Source organism: Panthera pardus, unplaced genomic scaffold (assembly GCF_024362965.1).
Source record: "Panthera pardus isolate Hobbes unplaced genomic scaffold, ASM2436296v1 HiC_scaffold_11, whole genome shotgun sequence".
Taxonomy (NCBI): Eukaryota; Metazoa; Chordata; class Mammalia; order Carnivora; family Felidae; genus Panthera; species Panthera pardus.
The window spans coordinates 2,235,364-2,253,238 of NW_026526666.1; the positions used below are offsets into that span (position 1 = coordinate 2,235,364).

Below are 17,875 nucleotides of genomic sequence, written 5' to 3' on the forward strand. Positions count from 1 at the left end.
ATTTACTGTATTAGAAATTAAAACTAAGAATTTTTAAAATCCACTAATTCATTAAAAGCAAAACTAAACAATTATTATATATAATTATTAAAAATAACTACACTTAGGGGCATCTGGGTGGCTCAGTTGGTTGAACATCCAACTTACGCTCAGGTCAAATCATCTTGCGGTTCCTGAGTTCGAGCCCCACATTGGGCTCTGTGTTGACAGCTCAGAGCCTGGAGCCTGCTTCGGATTCTGTATCTCTCTCTCTCTGTCCCTCCCCTGCTTGCACCGTCTCTCTCGCTTCCAAAAATAAATAAACATTAAAAAAAAAATTAAATGTTTATTTTTGAGAGAGAGAGAGTGCAAGCCCGAGTGGTGGAGATGCAGAGAAAGGGGGACAGAGGATCCAAAGTGGGCTCCATGCTGACAGCAGAGAGCCCAATGTGGGGCTCAAACTCATGAAGTGCAAGATCACAACCTGAGCTGAAGTCGGATGCTCAACTGACTGAGCCACCCAGTCACCCCTTTTGGTTTTTGCTTTTTTTAAAGATTTTATTTTTAAGCAACCTCCACACCCAATGTGGAGCTCAAACTCACAACCCTGAAGATCAAGAGTTGCACACTCCACCAAATGAGCCAGCCAAGCACCCCACATTTTTGAAAATCTATTTAAAATCTGGTTTAATAGAAAACAACTAGGGTCTCACATCTGCTCTTATATTCAATTTATTGAATTAATGAGTTGTTTTCAACTTTGCAATTCAGTGAAATCATCAAAATAGGTACATGAACTCACAGAAACAATAGAATGGTGGTTGCCAGGGGTTAGGGAGTTGAGGAAATGGGGAGATGTTGGTCAAAGGGTATAAACTTCCAATTATAAGATGAATAAATTCTGGGGATCTAATGTACAGCTTTAGACTACTGTTACCAATATGGTATTATATATGGGCGCCTAGTGGCTCAGTCAGTCGGTTAAGCATTCAACTTCGGCTCAGGTCATGGTCTCACAGTTCGTGAGTTTGAGCCTCACATCAGGCTTTCTGCTTTCAGCACAGAGCCTGCTTTGGATCCTCTGTCCCCCCTCTCTGCCCCTCTGTAGCTCGCACTCTATCTCTCTCTCTCTCTCTCTCTCTCTCTCTCAAAAATAAACACTAAAAATATATATATGGTATTATATACCTGAAAGATGCTGAGAGTAAATTTTTTTTATTTTTTTAAATGTTTATTTGCGGGGGGAGAGAGAGCGAGTGAGCAAGCGTTAAGCAGGAGAGGGGCAGAGAGAGGGGGAGACACACAGAATCCGAAGTAGGTTCCAGGCTCTGAGCTGTCTGCACAGAACCCGACATGAGGCTCGAACTCCTGAACCACAAGATCATGACCTAAGCCGAGGTCAGATGCCCCAGAGAGTTAATCTTAAATGTTCTCACAACAACAACAAAAAGGGTAATTATGTGAGGTAACAGAAATGTTAACTAACCTTATTGTGGAAATTATCTTGCAATACACTGTATATGTGTATCAAATCATCACCTTGTACACCTTAAACTTACACAATGTTGTATGTCAAATATATCTCAATAAAGCTGGAAAAAAATAAGCGGAAGGCTGTTTGGAAACCTTCTGCCTATGGAACACTACAAAATACCAGTAAATTTGGTTCCTGAGTTCGAGACCCACATCAGGCTCTGTGCTGACAGCTCAGAGTCTGAGCCTGCTTCAGATTCGGTCTCCCTCTCTCTCTCTCTCTCTGCCCCTCCCCCGCTTGCATGTGCTCTCTCTCCCCCCAAAATAAACATCACAAAATAAATAAATAAATAAATAAACAGTTAACAGCATATAAAAACTCATTACTATCATACTTCCCAGAACCAGCTGTTTTTGTTCAATTTCTATCTTAATTACTAAGAGTTAAGTTCCTATACTTCCACCTCTTTCAGCATCCAATACAGAGTTTTACATAGAACAAGTACTCAGTATTTCTAATTTTATTTTCTAAATTCTCAATCTTTGAACATAGCAACACACTCTAAAAGAAATTTTAATAATTTAAGTACTATTGACTTCCCCCTGCACATAGATCATCATTTTAAAATAATGTGTTATGTTACAGTTTTCAAATCATCTTCATGGTAAAAGGAACACAGAAACAGCACAGGATTCATTCCGTTCTTTTTTTTTTTTTTTAAGTTTATTTATTTTGAGACAAAGACAGCGTGAGTGGGGAAGAAGCAGAGAGAGAGAGATTTAGAGAGAGAGAGAGAGAGAGAATTTTCCAAGCAGGCTCTGTGCTGGCAGCTCAGAGCCCAACACTGGGCTCGAACTCCTGAAACTCTGAGACACTGACCTGAGCTGAAACCAAGAGTCGGACACCCAACCAACTGAGCCACTCTGGTGCCTCTATTCTGGTGTTTTTAAAATAAAAATGGTAAATTATAATTCCTAACATTGAAAGATATTTTCCCCTATAGCAGTGAAAATTTTATTAAAGGGTAATAAAGAAACATACTCTCTCTGTTGGTGGGTACCAAAGAATCATAAAGTGAAAGTAAGTGAAACTAACCACTAAAGAGTAAAATGGAAGGGGGAAGAGATGAGGGAAAGATAAAGGCTACAACCAAAATTTAAACCCAGCATACTGAACACTTCATTTCTTTCATCAGAGACTCAATTTCAAGGTTTCTAAGAGAAGAATAAAAATAAAGTTTTTTTGTAAACTCTTATCTTAGTTAGAAAAACTTTACTGTTCCGAAGCACAGATGGAAATGTTGCCTTTTTCTAAAAAGAGTAACTAGGTTCTATTACTTTCTCCACAAGATGTGCATTTTCCCCAGTGTTCTAGAATTAAAATCTGTGGGGGCAGTGGGAACTGAAAGCACTACAAAACACCAACTACTTTTTGTTTCCTTGACAAACAGATGAGAAACTCAGTCTAGCTGATTTGTACAACAGTGTAAAGTTCTGGAGTAATTTTTACTAAGGTCTCTGAGCTTCGTCTACACATTAAAAAACCTCCTGTATCCTTACTTTCCAGATAATTGAAATTATAAAACAAATACTGACTGACAAAAGCTTAGGAGGAGGAGTTTGGATGCATCTATTATTTATTAGTTTATGAAAAGCAGAAAGCCAAATCACTAAGAATAAAATCAGCAACCCTCTACTCCCTAAGAAATTATACACATAGATACACTCACCTCTCCTCTGCAGACAAAACTGTAATTTCAGGGTGGCCTATTTGAGCAAATTTTAATATTAGTATTTTTCCACTGCCAATGAAATTTTCCTTTCCATACCAAAGAACCATTTGACATTCCTCAATATAACTTTTTATTATTGTCATTTTTTATTTTAGAGAGAGAGAGTATGGGGGGGAGGGAGGAGGGGCAGAGGGAGAGAGGGAGAGAGAGGTGAGGGGGAGAATCCTAAGCAGACTCCATGCAGCACAGAGCCCAGTGTGGGCTCAATCTCACAACCCTGGGATCATGACCTGAGCCGAAATCAAGTCAGACACTCAACCAACTGAGCCACCCAAGCGCCCCAACGTTTCTCAGTATTATTTCATTTCACACTCTTAGTTATGGGAAGGTTTACTTGCTACATAATTTAACAGTTAGCTTACCAAAGAATGTATAACAAAATTATATCATACATAATGCTTCAAATCCACCCAGGGCCGTGTTTATAATATCACCTTTCTGCATTTGAGAGACAAAGCAGCTAAACGAAGAACATAATGACTGAGTGTAAAGTCTCATAATCCAAGTAAGAGACCTTGTTTAGTACACACCATTACAATAATTAGATATCCTAATTAGGTAGTTCATGTTTTGAAATAGTGTCAGGAAACACGGAAAATATTATCTATATCTCTCTGAATTTAGGGCCATGGAATGAAGAAAAAGTGACCTAGGCATCCAAAGGGGAAGGAGAAAGGCAGTTATGCAATAATTTTAGAGTTGGTAATTATGACACAGCTACTGTCTAATTCAGAACTGTCATTTAGCCTAAACCAAGAGTAGAAACATTGAAGAGCTCAAAATAGATTTATTACTTCTTTAGGACACTGAAATAAAGTTTACCTTGAACCTCAAAAGGAACCTAAGCCAAGAACACATTAGACCAAATAAGCAGAAAGAGGTGTCTAAAATACTGAGTGCTCCAGAGCCACCTTCTCTACTGGCTTCTTCTCTATCTACACTTTACCTTACTACACCTACCTCTCTATCTACACTTAACTCCCATGTAGATCTCTTCCAGTCTCATGGCTCCAAAGACAGTCTACACACTAAACAGCCTCCATGTGGTAACTGCTGCACAACTCTGAATATACTGAAAGAAGGAGACAGAGTCTGAAGCAGGTTCCAGGCTCTGAGCTGTCAGCACAGAGTCCGATGAGGGGCTCGAACTCACAAGCTGTGAGATCACAACCTAAGCCGAAGCCAGACACTCAACTGACTGAGCCACCGAGGTGCCCCAATAAAGATATTTTAAAATGTGGACAACTGAAACCTAACACTCAAAACTAAGTTTCTGATCTTCCTCCCAAAATCTGCTCCACTTGAGCCTTCCCCATATTAATAAATACCAACTCCTTCTAGTCAGGCAAAAACCCAGAGTCATTTTTGATTATTTTCCTCTCTTACTCTACATTTAATTCATCTAGAAATCTAGTTAGATCTACATTCAAAATAGATCCAGAATTCAATTACTTCTTATCATTTCCACAGGCCATAACCTGGTCCAAGCCACCAACATCTTACCCCAGGTAAGTACAATAGTCACCTAACTAGTGCCCCTTGTTTCTGCAACAACCAGAATGACCTTTTAAAAACATAAATCATGGGGTGCCTGGCTGGCTCGGTCAGTAACGCATGCAACTCTTGACCTCACAGGGTCTTGAGTTCAAGCCTGACATCAGGCCTAGAGCTTACTTAAAAAAAAAAAAAAAAAAATCAAGTCACAATACTCCTCTGCTCAAATAGCTCCCCATCTCCTTCAGAAAGAAAGCCAAATCCTTACAGTAGCTATAAAACTTTGTGATATGCCCCGTCTCCCACCACCACCCACCATAATCTCTGAGTTCATCTGCTACTACTCCTTGCCAGCTACAAAAGCTTTCTTGTCTTCCTTAAACTTGCCAGGCACACTCTAACCTCAGGACCTTTGTATTTGTCTGCACTCTGTGTTGGAACATCCTCCCCTCACACTTTATCTATGTTGCTTAATACCTCATCTCTCTGCTCAAATGTCACTTTCTCAGGGAGGCCTTCTCTTACCACTTAATTTAAAACTGCAAACTCCTATAACACTCTGTATTTCTCTTCCCTGCTTTACATTTCTCTGCAGCACTAATATTTTTACCTTCTAATACATTTAATATTTTACTTATTTTGTTTGTTTCTCCCCTTAATGGAGTATAAGCTCTGTGAGGGCAAAATTTTTTCTCCATTCTGTTCACCGGCTGAATCCCCAGTGCCTGGTACAACAGGTATTCCACAAATACTTCTTAAAAGAACTATGAATCTAGGGGCGCCTGAGTGGCTCAGTCGGTTAAGTGTCTGACTTCGGCTCAGGTCATGATGTCACGGTTCGTAGGTTCAAGCCCACATCGGGCTCTCTGCTGCCAGCACAGAGTCCACTTCAGACCCTCCCTGCCCGGCTCGTGCTGTCTCTCTCAAAATAAACTTAAAAAAATAATAATAATAGTAACTGAATGGAAACTAGGGACTTATAAGCAAAATTCATCTTGATGCTCAAAGTCAGAATCTGTATCTAGTCCACCTGCATTACTCTTTTGTATATATACGATAGGTAATTAAAAAGGCTTTCAGAAGCCAAACCTGCAGAAATGGCCCCAGACCTTTAAATTTGTGCAATTATTAAAGATAAGACAGCAGACTACACTCCCCACTGACCAGTACTGCACCCCAAACTTTTTGTCAAGAAAAGTCTTTTATGGGGCACATGGCTGGCTCAGTCAGTACAGCATGAGACTCTTGATCTTGGGGCTGTGAATTCAAGCCCCACACTGGGCATAGAGATTACTTTAAAAAAACAAAACAAAACAAAACAACAACAACAACAAAAAACCCCTGCTTTATTATTTAATCCAAATGCACCTCACATTTAGAGATTTTTAGCCAGTAGTCAGCTTTCACAGCTAACATGTTCAACTTGTCTTTCCATTCTATATTAAATGAAAACATAAATGCCTATCAGAACTCAAAATCCACATAAGATTATCAGTTTTGGGGTGCCTGGGTGGCTCAGTCAGTTAAGCATCTGACTTTTTTTGTCTCAGGTCATGATCTCCCAGTTTGTGAGTTTGAGCCCTGTGTTGGGCTCCACACTGACAGTGCAGAGCCTGCTTGGGATTTTCTCTCTCTCTCTCTCTCTCTCTCTCTCTGCCCCTCCCCCGCACACATGCGTGCTCTCTTTCTTTTAAAATAAATAAACAAACTTAAAAAAAAAACACAGAGACTTAAAATCTAAACATTCTGGTTAATCTATATTGCCTAATATTGAATAAATAAGCAAGTAATCAAAAGTTTTCTTCATGGTAGAGAATATTTTATAAATCAGAAAGGCTGTATAGTACAGTGGCTAAGAGTGTATATTCTAAAACCCTGAATGCCTGGAATCCTGGCTCCACCACTTACTAGGTCTGTTAAATTACTCGATCTCTTAGTGTCTCCGTTTTCTCATCTGTAAAATGGGATCATAACAATACCTACTTCAAAGCGTTGTGAGGACTGAATTAATTAATATGTGTAAAATGCTAGGAAAGGTGCCTAGCACATAGTAAGCACTTGATAAAAGTACAAAATTACCACCACTTTCATGGTCCATCTAAGGATCCTGAGACCCAAACTGACAAACCATTGCCATAAATCAAAAATGGTAACTGCACTTTGCAAATTCTCTGCAACAACTTAATCCTGTAGAAAGAGATTTTTTTTTTTTTTGCTAGCCCATGTTTATACAACAGCTTCTCCTGGCGGGGGGAGGGGCGCTGGAAAGGACTATATTGTACTGAGAGTTCCTTCAAATGAAGTGGAGGGGGAAAAAGAGGGGTAGAAGAAAAAAAGACTGGCCATTAAGTTGATAACTACTGAAGTATATTAATTAGTAGAAGGTTAGGAGTGGGGTGTAAATATTTAAAGTTTATATCAAAAATAGCTGAAGGGAGGGGCGCCTGGGTGGCTTGGTCGGTGAAGTGTCCTACTTCAGCTCAGGTCCTGATCTCACCTTTCCTGAGTTCAAGCCCTACCTCAGGCTCTGGGCTGACAGCTCAGAATCTGGAGCCTGCTTGGGATTCTGTGTTTCCCTCTCTCTCTGCCCCTCCCCCACTCACACTGGGTCTCTCTCAAAAATAAACATTAAAAAATTAAAAATAAAATTAGCTGGGGGCGCCTGGGTGGCTCAGTCGGTTTAGCCTCCGACTTCAGCTCAGGTCACGATCTCACAGTCTGTGAGTTCGAGCCCCGCGTCGGGCTCTGGGCTGATGGCTCGGAGCCTGGAGCCTGCTTCCTGCTTCCGATTCTGTGTCTCCCTCTCTCTCTGCCCCTCCCCCGTTCATGCTCTGTCTCTCTCTGTCTCAAAAATAAATAAACGTTAAAAAAAAAAAAATTAAAAAAAATAAAAATAAAAATAAAATTAGCTGAAGGTTATTCTTAACAGATTTTCTGCTCTACAACCGATTCTACTTTCCTATATCCACCTTTTCTTCAAAACAGACCAACCCATTCAATGGTTAAAAACAAGACAATATGGGGGTGACTGAGTGGCTCAATCTATTAAGCATCTGACTTCAGCTCAGATCACAATCTCTGGGTTTGTGAGTTCAAGCCTGGCATCAGGCTCTGTGCTCCTAGCCTCCGTCTCAAAAATAAATAAACATGAAAAAACAAAAACAAAACAATATGGAACTATCATGAACATAATAATTTCCACTAGTTCTTCAGAGCACTTGCTAATACACTACAGAGTCCAATCCATTTGGCTTTAACTGGGAATGTAATTTCCAGGACCATACCCAAAACAAAACTCTGCTGTAATTATTCTGAATACTCAGGATTTTAAGACCATCTGCACCATTATTATCATAATAAATAATTTGGATTTTTTTTACCTATGCTAAAATACATATATTACCTTCTAAAACCTAGATAGCAATTCTATGAGACATAGTTACTACCTCTACTTACAGATCACAAATTGGGGCTCACAATTTAAGTGTGGAGTCAGGTATTAAGTGAAGGAATTAAGATATGAATCTAGGTCTAATTCTAAAGTACGCCTTTTTCTACTTTTCCACATTGATTCCTATTTAATATTAAAAACAGGAGGGACAAATGAAGTAAAGAAATGGTAATCTGGTCAACTGCACATCAAGTCCAAAAAGAGCTATTATCTTGAACCTGCTGACAACCATATCTATCCTTTCTTTCACTAAGTTATAAATATTTCTTTCTGATAAACAGAAATTAAAACAATTCAAGTTCTTGATTTATTAGTACACAAAATTACGTTGGCAAATATTTACTGATTGCTTACTTTGTGCCAAACACTGTTCTAGTTGCTTGGGGATACAGCAGCAAAGACCTAGCCCTGTCATCTGGTGGGAGAAGAGAAACAATAAGCATGTAAACAAATAAACATGGTAATTTCATATACTGAAAATAATGTGAAGTGATAGAAAGCAACTGAAGGGACCCCCTGAAATAAGGTCATTTAGGAAAGGCCTTTCTGAAAAAGTAATATATGAGGTTGAATCTAAATGATGAGGAAACAGAACTGGAAGAAGCCTGAAAGGTAGTAGACAGGACAGATGTTGTAGGAACTTTGAAGACCATAGTAAAAGTAGTTTAGATCTTAACCTGTTGCAATGGGATATCACTGGAGGATTCTGAAGCACAGGAATGACATCTGTTTATACTATAGAAAGACCACTTTTAAAAATGACAGCAATGGCAGTGCCTGGCTGGCTCAGTCAGTGAAGCATGTGACTCTTGATCTTGGGATTCTAAGTTCGAGCCCAGCAGTGGGTATAAAGATTACTTAAAAATAAAAAAATAAAAAAATCTTTTAAAAAATATGATGACAATGAATATTTCAGCCAGACAAATTAAAATAAGCCTGAATAAAATCAGTTAGAACCCATCTTCAAGAAGCCTGCTTGCGGGGCAAATGGGTGACTCAGTCAGTTGAGCATCCGACTTTGGCTCAGGTCATGATCTCACAGCTTGTGAGTTTGAGCCCGGCGTCGGGCTCTGTGCTGACACCTCAGAGCCTGGAGCCTGCTTCTGCTTCTGTGTCTCCCTCTCTCTCTGCCCCTAACCCACTCACATTCTGTCTCTGTCTCTCTCAAAAATAAACATTAAAAAAAATTTTTTTTAATAAAAAAATAAAAAAAAGAAACCTGCTTGCTTTCTCTGAATTAGTTCCTTTAAAATGAACAAAAGCCTGTCAATACGTTATGAAACACAGGATCAAATGAAAATATCTTTGGAAGATCTAACAGTTCCTTAAATTCACACTGAAGACTAAACACAAATTACTAAATAATGAATGGATGCCAGAACAAAAAAAAAAAAGCGAAAGTGACATCAGGAAAACGGACAGAAAGGCCGGGAATGCCAGGTACCTACTTCACAAATTTGCCGAAAGTAAAGTTAGAAACCAAACTCTGAAAGAATCTCAACTGTAAAGAAGTATGAAACTAAACGAGGCCCAATGCATAAACTATTTTCACTGGGCCCTTCATCACTCTCCTGAATATTTCTCTCAAAAGGCTTTACTTACATTGAGATGAATGATGTTCATTAAATGTAAACACAAAAGGACTATATATACCCTTAACCATTTTAGAAAGTTCCATTCCACTAGGAAAAAAAAAATCAAGTTGTTAGAAAGCCAAAAGCATTTAACTGTATAAACTATATATAATACACTTCAAATGAAGTGTTGTTTTCCTAGAGCAATCATTTTTTTTCACTCAAGACATCAACTAGGGAAATAAGCTTAGGCAAAATATCAACAAAGTAGAGGCAGAAAAATTCTGGCTTCATTATATCTTATTATTGCTAACTAGGAAAAAAATTCTAATTGTCATTTGAAATCCCACAAGGCAGGGATGGGAGTCAACCTATTCTTGCAAATGATGTAACCATACAGTTAAAGCACCAGAGCTCAAAGGTAGGGAATGTTAAATGCTTGTATAACTTAGTAAAAATGGTTTAAAACAAGAGAGAATATATTCTCAAACTCACGTGAGCACTTGCTACCACTGGTGAACCAAGTACATGAAAGACTAATTTTTTTTTTTTAATCTCGAAAACATTATTTTACAAAGTTAAATGTGGCCATTGTCATCTGGTATTTGTAGAGTAAAATCCTAACTCCACCCTTCTTCTGTGTAACGTTAAGGAATTTACTTGCTGAGCCTTAAGTTTCCCTACCTGAAATCAATGATTGAAAAAAAAAATCTACCTCTTAGGGTTATTGTTTTTAAATTTTTTTTTAATGTTTATTTATTTTTGACAAAGAGAGAGACCGCGCATGATCGGGGGAGGGTCAGAGAGAGAGGGAGACACAGAATCCGAAGCAGGCTCCAGGCTCTGAGCTGTCAGCCTAGAGACCGATGCAGGGCTCGAACTCACAGACCATGAGATTATGACCTGAGCCAAAGTCGGAAGCTCAACCGACTGAGCCACCCAGGCGCCCCTCTTAGGATTATTTTAAGGTATAATGAGATATTGTAAATATTTTAAAGTATTGTAGATATTTTAAAGTATAATGAGATATTGTAAATGACAATGGACTGGGCAGATAGCAGATGAGAGTCTTTGATGATGCCTGTTATCGTATGTTCTAACTTTACTTCTTGGAAAGAAAGTAACTTTGATCTATTAGTAAATCTAGGTAATCTTGTCTTGGTTCTACAACCTTTCTGGCATATGTTATTCAAAGAACCACAAGACATCTCTACCAACAATAACTTTATATACACAAATGGTCTGAAGACTGGGGCCTATGATTTCATAAGTTTTATCCATCTGTTCCCTAAAAGGTAAATACAAGTCCAAACATTACAGGGGCAATGGCAGAAGTGGAATAAGAAGAGTAACTAGAAGATGGGTCTCACTGGTGACATGCCACAGACAAGAAGCAACAAAAGACCTAAAAGTCAAATAGATATATATGGCATTAGGGTTAACCCTCTCTCTCTTCTCAGCCTGAAGCAACAGTGACTTCACACTTACTCCTAAAAGATTTGAAATGTTTTGCTGACAATCCATGCTTCCTGCCAGTTTAATATACTTCTTTTCTGTAGTAAAGCAGCAAAGTGGGAAAAAATCCCCCGAAGAGACAAAAAAGCAGTCACTGGGAAAAAAAAAAAAAAAAAAGTACTACATATTTAAAAAGCACATTTCTTGATTTCCTGTTTTGATTACCTAGGACACCAAACTCATTTCTTTAAAAAGGCATTACAGGTGCTGAAAAATAGCCGGACATTTTTTATATTTTAAGGCATCAGTGATGACACTGACTACAGTTATTTCTGGTATCAAGAAGCCCGTATTTTATTTGCAGCTAACACGGGTGCAGGGAACCCTCCCAGGTGGTCCTCTCAGCTCTACGTGGAGCTCGTGTTACTTCTCAACTTCTCAACATTCACCCAAGTAAGGCCCTTCTTATTACACATCACGAATTTAGGTCAACGTAAAATAGAGTGGTCCAACACATGCCAACCAAGTACGTGGGTTTGCTACTGCTTAAACCAAAGCTTGTCTATCATCAGGAAAACCATTTGCACGTCAAGGCCTATGAGAAACAAACGGACGCGACAATTTCCGCGAAGGTTCAGTAAAGCTAACAGCACCTCACAAGGCTCCGAAAAGAAGTAATACCTACATCCCGAAAGATCCAGGCCCAAGGGCCCAAGGTCACACACACCAAGTCAGCAGCTAGTAAAAAAATCCAAGAAATGATGAGCTTCCTGCAGTTCTGGGCAACCCTGGCTGGGAATGGAGTCTGGGCTTGGGAACACTCGCGTCAAAGCTTGAACGTGAATAACGCCAACCGAATGCAGTGACTCCGTGGGAAAACCCCAGGCGTTTAGGGAAGGATTTCCTTCCATTTCCCCAGTCTTCCCTTCCCTAGGCACCCCCAACACTCACATCTCCGGAGCCACTTCATCCAATGGTAGACGATAGTAGTGTGGTGTTTCTTGTTCTCTATACACCAAGACGACAGGCCTTGAATAGATTCCATGGTGTTGGTTACCGACTGGAATTTTCGATCCAACGAGGACTCCAGAGCCCCTGCCGAAGAGGCCGACGAGGAGGAGGCCTTACTGCTGCCTCCGCCGCCGCCGGCCGCCATCTTCCCGGTTTGCACAAGCGCTGCTGCTCCTCTGGCGGCCGCGCCGGCGGCGGCGGGAGCGGGCAAAACAATCACTGCGAGTGCGTGAAGGCCGTAGGTGGGGAGGGAGGCCAGGGGGTGGGGATGGTGCACGCGCTAGGCTCTTCGAGAGGTAGGACGGGAGGACCCGCTGCCGGGCACGCTGGCGGCTCCTACACGCTGGAAGGAGGGGCTGCGGGTATCAAAGGTTTATCAGAATTGTTCAAGGGGTTGTGTTTGAACCAGTCAATAATAACGGAAGAATTACGCAGAAAACAAGGTCCTGCGAAGCCTTTCAAAACGCCTGGCCCCGAAATAAATGGTTTTACACTCTTCGGCTCTCAAAGCTAAGGCTCTTCCCCACTCCAACGCCACACACACTCCTGTAAGGGTAGGCGTTAATATCTCAAATTTAATACTACCCGATTGCCCCTTCAGTTGCAGAAATCTTTCTCCTTTAGATCTTCTAGCACAGAAAAGGCCCAAGGCTACCTAGTCAGGATTTTTTTTTGCAACGCAATAGCAGCAAAGGGACAGCAACAGTATCGCGCACGCGCTGCTTAGCCCCGCCTCCCCGCTTCCTTCTCAACCTAGAAAGCAGAGGGAGGCGTGATGGCGGGGCAATCTGACCAATCCAAGGGCAAGAACGAGAAGCGCGCGCAGAAGCCCGCAAGCCCCAAGGGCCAAGAAGGCTCTTCGATTATTTGTGCGCTTGCGCAGCAGATCAGCGTGTAGCGGGCTAGAAGGAAGAACGCAGGAGGGTGAGGGAGTTGGTCAAACTAAGGAGAGGTTGGGGGAGGGGCTTCACCGCTCCGCCCCGCCTTTTGCTTCCTAGCAAAGTCTCCCTCCTGGGGCTGTCCAGCTCACACAGCAGGCTGTAAAATTCCCACCGGTCAAAGGCCACTGTTACTGTCTGGCAGCTGCTGCTGCCGCCGCCGCCAACTCCTCGGGGCACCGACGCGCGACAAAGTGGCTGGCAGCCATCTTGCCGGGCCTTGGAAGATGCGCATGCGCCAGCCCCAGCGAGCCCTTCGCTACGCAGACTCCCAGACCAAACAATATTTTACACTCCCTTTGGACAATACCATTCACAGCCAGTAAGGTTTTTGGATTAAAGAGGAAGTGAATGAAGTAAATCCCCCGTAAATTTTTCGAGACGAGGAAGTAATAATAGGGAAGATGTGATCTCACCTTTGCCAATTATAATAATCTCACAATTGCCTAATACATTATAGTTTATAAGAGCCTTGGCTGTCTATTGTATTATAAATTAGCACAACCTCGATTAACCATTCCATCGTATCTGCGTACGTAAATCCTCTGGGCAGATTTGGAGGCTCCTGTGTCCCACTGAGCACATGCAGTTATTGTATTTTATGTCTTTTACCTCTACCCAGTGGACTCAACGTTTCTTGAGGCAGGGAACCTGTTTTGTGAAGCTCGTATTGATTAAATATATTGATTCAAGCTCATACTGATTGAACAAAAAGTTGAACGTTTTGTGCCAAGTACAGTTCTAGATATGGAGGAGTAAAACAGCAAAACAGAAAAAAAAATCCCCTCCCTGTGGGACTTAGTAGCAGGAGACCATAAACAAATATATATCAGGAAGTAATAACTTCTATGAAGACGTATGAAGCAGTAAGGAAGAGAGGATATTGTGTGTGTGATCCTATAGGGGAAGGGAAATGGTTTGGTGATCCAGGAAGGCTTCTGGAAGGAAGAGACACTATCTGAATGCTGAAAATAAGGCAACCAAGCAGGTATGGGGAAGGTAGAGAAGAACATACTGGCAGAGGTAACACCCAAGTGCAAAGGACCTAAAATTATAAATGTCTCGACATATTCGAGGAAGAACAAGGAGGCCAGTGTGGCTGGAGAAGAGCAAGAGAGGTAGAACATGAGGTCTGAGGTGAAGGGAGAGAGTTCATATAAGGCTTTGCAGGCCATTGTAAGGATTTTGGCTTTTAACTTTGAGTTGGGGAGCGGTTCTATGCAGAGGAGTTTTAAACAGAAAAGTTACACGGCAATCTTTTTAACTGGTTGCTATGTTGATAATAGATTTAAGGGCCACGAGTCAAGGAGGCTGTTGAAATAATCCAGACAAGGAAACGATGGCTTGCACAAAAGTGGTAGCAAAAAGATAATGAGAAGTGGTGTCAGATCGTGGACATATTTTGAAGGTAGAGCCAAAAGAATTGCTCATTGGATTTAAGGAGAGTATGAGAAAAACGAGTCAAGTATGGCAGGCACTGGGGGTCGTGAGCTGAGCAACTACAACTGTGTTTCTCAGCCTTTTGCATTATCGTTGCCCCTAAAGATCCTTTTTACATTTTTTCCCCTAATCTCTCAGTCCCCATTGAATTTTAATGCCCAGATGCACTGTATATCTGTTTGTGTGCTGCATGTTTTATTCAATACAGAGTTAGGAAGTACTAAAATCTTTGAGGTGCCTGGTTGCCTCAGTTGGAAGAGTGTGCAACTCTTGAACTAAGGGTCATGAGTTTGAGCCCCACATTGGGTGTAGAGATTACTTAAATGAATAAAAACTTAAAAAAAAAAAAAGAATGTGTTGTGTATGTTTGGATTTTACGGATTTACAAACCACTGTAGTATCTAAGAATTCCTCATTGCCCAAGAACTGCATTCCTCCCTTTTGTGGGGTGACATTGCCCCCATTGAAAATACATGAAATATGGGGCAGCTGGTTGGCTCAGTTGGTTCAGCATCCAGCTCTTGGTTTCAGCTCAGGTCATGATCTCACAGTTAGTGAGATTGAGCAAAGCCTGCTTAGGATTCTCTCTATCCCTCTCTCTCTGCCCCTCTTCCCCCCCCCCCCCCCAATAAATAAATATTTAAAAAAAAAAAAAAAAAAGAACCTTGAAAATGCATGAACTAGAAGAATGGAGCTGCCACTTTCTCAGATGGACCAGAAGAAGAAAGCGGGAGAAGCAGTCCTGTGAGAAATGAGTAGGAATCAGGATTTCAGTTATGGAAGCTTGAGTTTGAGATATCAGATACATAAATGGCACTAGACATGTGAGTCTGAAGTTCACAAGGAAGATCTGGGTAGGAAACATAAATTTAAGAATTTTCAGTATTGGAGCTTCTGGGTTGGTGAGCTCATAATTTGGAGACAGGCACCCAGAGAGGTCCTAGAAGCTCCATGCCCTTCCCCATAGCTGGCCCTGTGCATCTCTTCATCTGGCTGTTCCTGAGTTGTATTCTTCTATGATAAAGTAGTGACCTAGCATGTCATGCTACCCAGGGAACTTTCCAAACAAGTACTAAACATCCATCTGATTTCAGAAAAGGAGTAGATGAGACTTGGGTGACCAACAGAGTATAGGCTGGCTTCATTACATGATTCATGAGCCAGAATATTTTCTTCTCTTTAGACGACCTCTTCCAAAAGATTAATAAAAATTATGAAGTATATCTGGGGACCATCCAATAAATCTTTTTCCAATGTAATATATCTGTGTACATAAGGTAGTGTTCAGTGAATACTTGAAAAATGTACAAATTGTTCTTTCATATATGTTCATGAGCTGTATTCTTCACAGCAACAGAGCTCAGTTAAATCCAACTGCAAGTAGGTTACTGTAAGGTGTTTAAGATACACTTTTTTCTAGTCAGTTTTTCTCTTAATATTTTACTTTTGTTTAATAAAGCTTGCATGTTGCCCTAAAAAAAATAGGCAGTATTTAGGGCTGACTGGCAAGAAGAGCATGTAACTCTTAATCTCAAGGTTGTGAGTGTGAGCCCCATGTTGAGGGTAGCAATTACTAAAATAAGTAAACAAGCAAACAAACAAAACTTTAAAGAAATGTCAGTATTAAAAAGAAAAAAGTAAAGAATTGTGAGTATTAAAGCCGTGAGATGGGTAAGGTTGCCTAGGAAATGAATAAGTATAGATAAGAAAAGAAGTCCAAGGACTAAGATATAAGGAACAACTTGCAAAGGATATTGAAAAGGAATGACCAGTGAAAGGAGAACTCAGAGAATAATGTTCTGAAAGAAGTAATGAAAGTTTGTCAAGAAGGAAGGACTAATCAATTGTGTCAGATGTCGCTGTGTAGGTTGCCTGAAGACTGAGATAACCACGGGATTTGGCAACAGAGTGATCTTTTTTTTAGTTTTTTTTTTTTTTTTTTTTTAATGTTTATTTTTGAGAGAGAGAGAAAATGTGTGAGCAGGGGAAGGGTGGAGAGAGAGAGACAGAGACTACAAAGCAGGCTGTCAGCACAAAGCCTGACATGGGTTCCAATCCATAGACTGTGAGATCATGACCTGAGCCAAAGTCAGACACTCAACCGACTGAGACACCCAGGTGCCCTGGCATCATAGTCATCTTGACAAGGGCTGTTTCCAGGAAGTGAAGTGATAGAAGGTTCTAGAGAGAATGGGAGAAGTGGAAATATCCTGTATAGACAGCTCTTTCAAGAAATAAAATGGGGGGTGGGGGGGGAGTGCCTGGCTGGTTCAGTTAGTGGAGCATGTGACTCTTGATCTCAAGGTGTAAGTTCAAATCCCACGTTAGGTATGGAGCCTACTTAAAAAAAATAAAATATTTAAAAAATATAAAAAATATGAAAGCAGAGAAATGGAGCTGAAGCTGCAGGGAAATGTGAAATCAAGGGGTTCTTTTTCTAAGATGGGAAATAATTGTAGCCAATGCAAATGAAAAATTGAGGATTAATTATTGAAACAGGATAGAGATGGGACAATTACTGGATTGGTTTCCTTGAGTAGATAGTTCCACAGACAGTTCCTTTCTTGTAATAGGAACATAAGTAATCTAGTAGAGATTTTGGTAGACTTGTTGGTGAGAATGTACAGAAATTCTCTTCAGTTGCTTCTTTTCTCAGTGACATAGGTGTGTACTATAGTAAGTCCTGAGGAAACACCCTCTTAAAAAGCTAATAATCTGTTAACTGCCAATTCTGGTGCATTATTTATAGGCTTCACCTTTCACTTTTCTCTTAGAAAGTGTAATAGTTGAGAGCAAGACCTCTAGGGGCGCCTCGGTGGCTCAGTCGGTTGGGTGTTCGACTTCGGCTCAGGTCATGATCTCACGGTTTGAGTTTGAGGCCGGCATTGAGCTTTGTGCTGACAGCTTGGAGCCTGGAACTTGCTTCAGATTCTGTGTCTCTCTCTGCCCCTCCCCTGCTTGTGCTCTGTGTCTCTCTCTCAAAAATAAACAAACATTAAAAAAAGCCCCCAAAATTTAAAAGAACAAGACCTCTAGAACCAGACTGCTGAAATTCAGGCTATGCCACTTACCAGCAGGAATTTTAGATAAATTTAACCTCTGTGATGCTATAATTATTAAATATGTTAACGCATGTAGAGTGCTTAGAGTAGTGCCTGGGTTAGTAAAAGTTTGATGATTATGTCATCTGTTATTACACTTAAACATTTTTTTAAGTTTATTTATTTTGAGAGAATGAGTGCAAGTGGGGGAGGGGCAGAAAGGGAG

General features: G+C 40.6%; 1 protein-coding gene across 8 annotated transcripts in view; it reads right to left on the reverse strand.

The window, feature by feature from the left end:
- Nucleotides 1-13,377, reverse strand: part of RPRD2 (regulation of nuclear pre-mRNA domain containing 2) — a 99,829-nt gene extending 86,452 nt beyond the window's left edge. For 6 of the 8 annotated variants that reach the window (XM_053889966.1, XM_053889968.1, XM_053889965.1 and 3 more), the window contains exon 1: nucleotides 12,171-13,375. In XM_053889966.1, coding sequence (XP_053745941.1) covers nucleotides 12,171-12,375 — 205 coding nt within the window. In that variant the 5' untranslated portion in view covers nucleotides 12,376-13,375. Of the gene's footprint in view, nucleotides 1-12,170 lie in introns of all 8 variants that reach the window. The other 2 variants (XM_053889973.1, XM_019432872.2) reach the window with 2 other exon arrangements.
- Nucleotides 13,378-17,875: the final 4,498 nt, after the last annotated feature.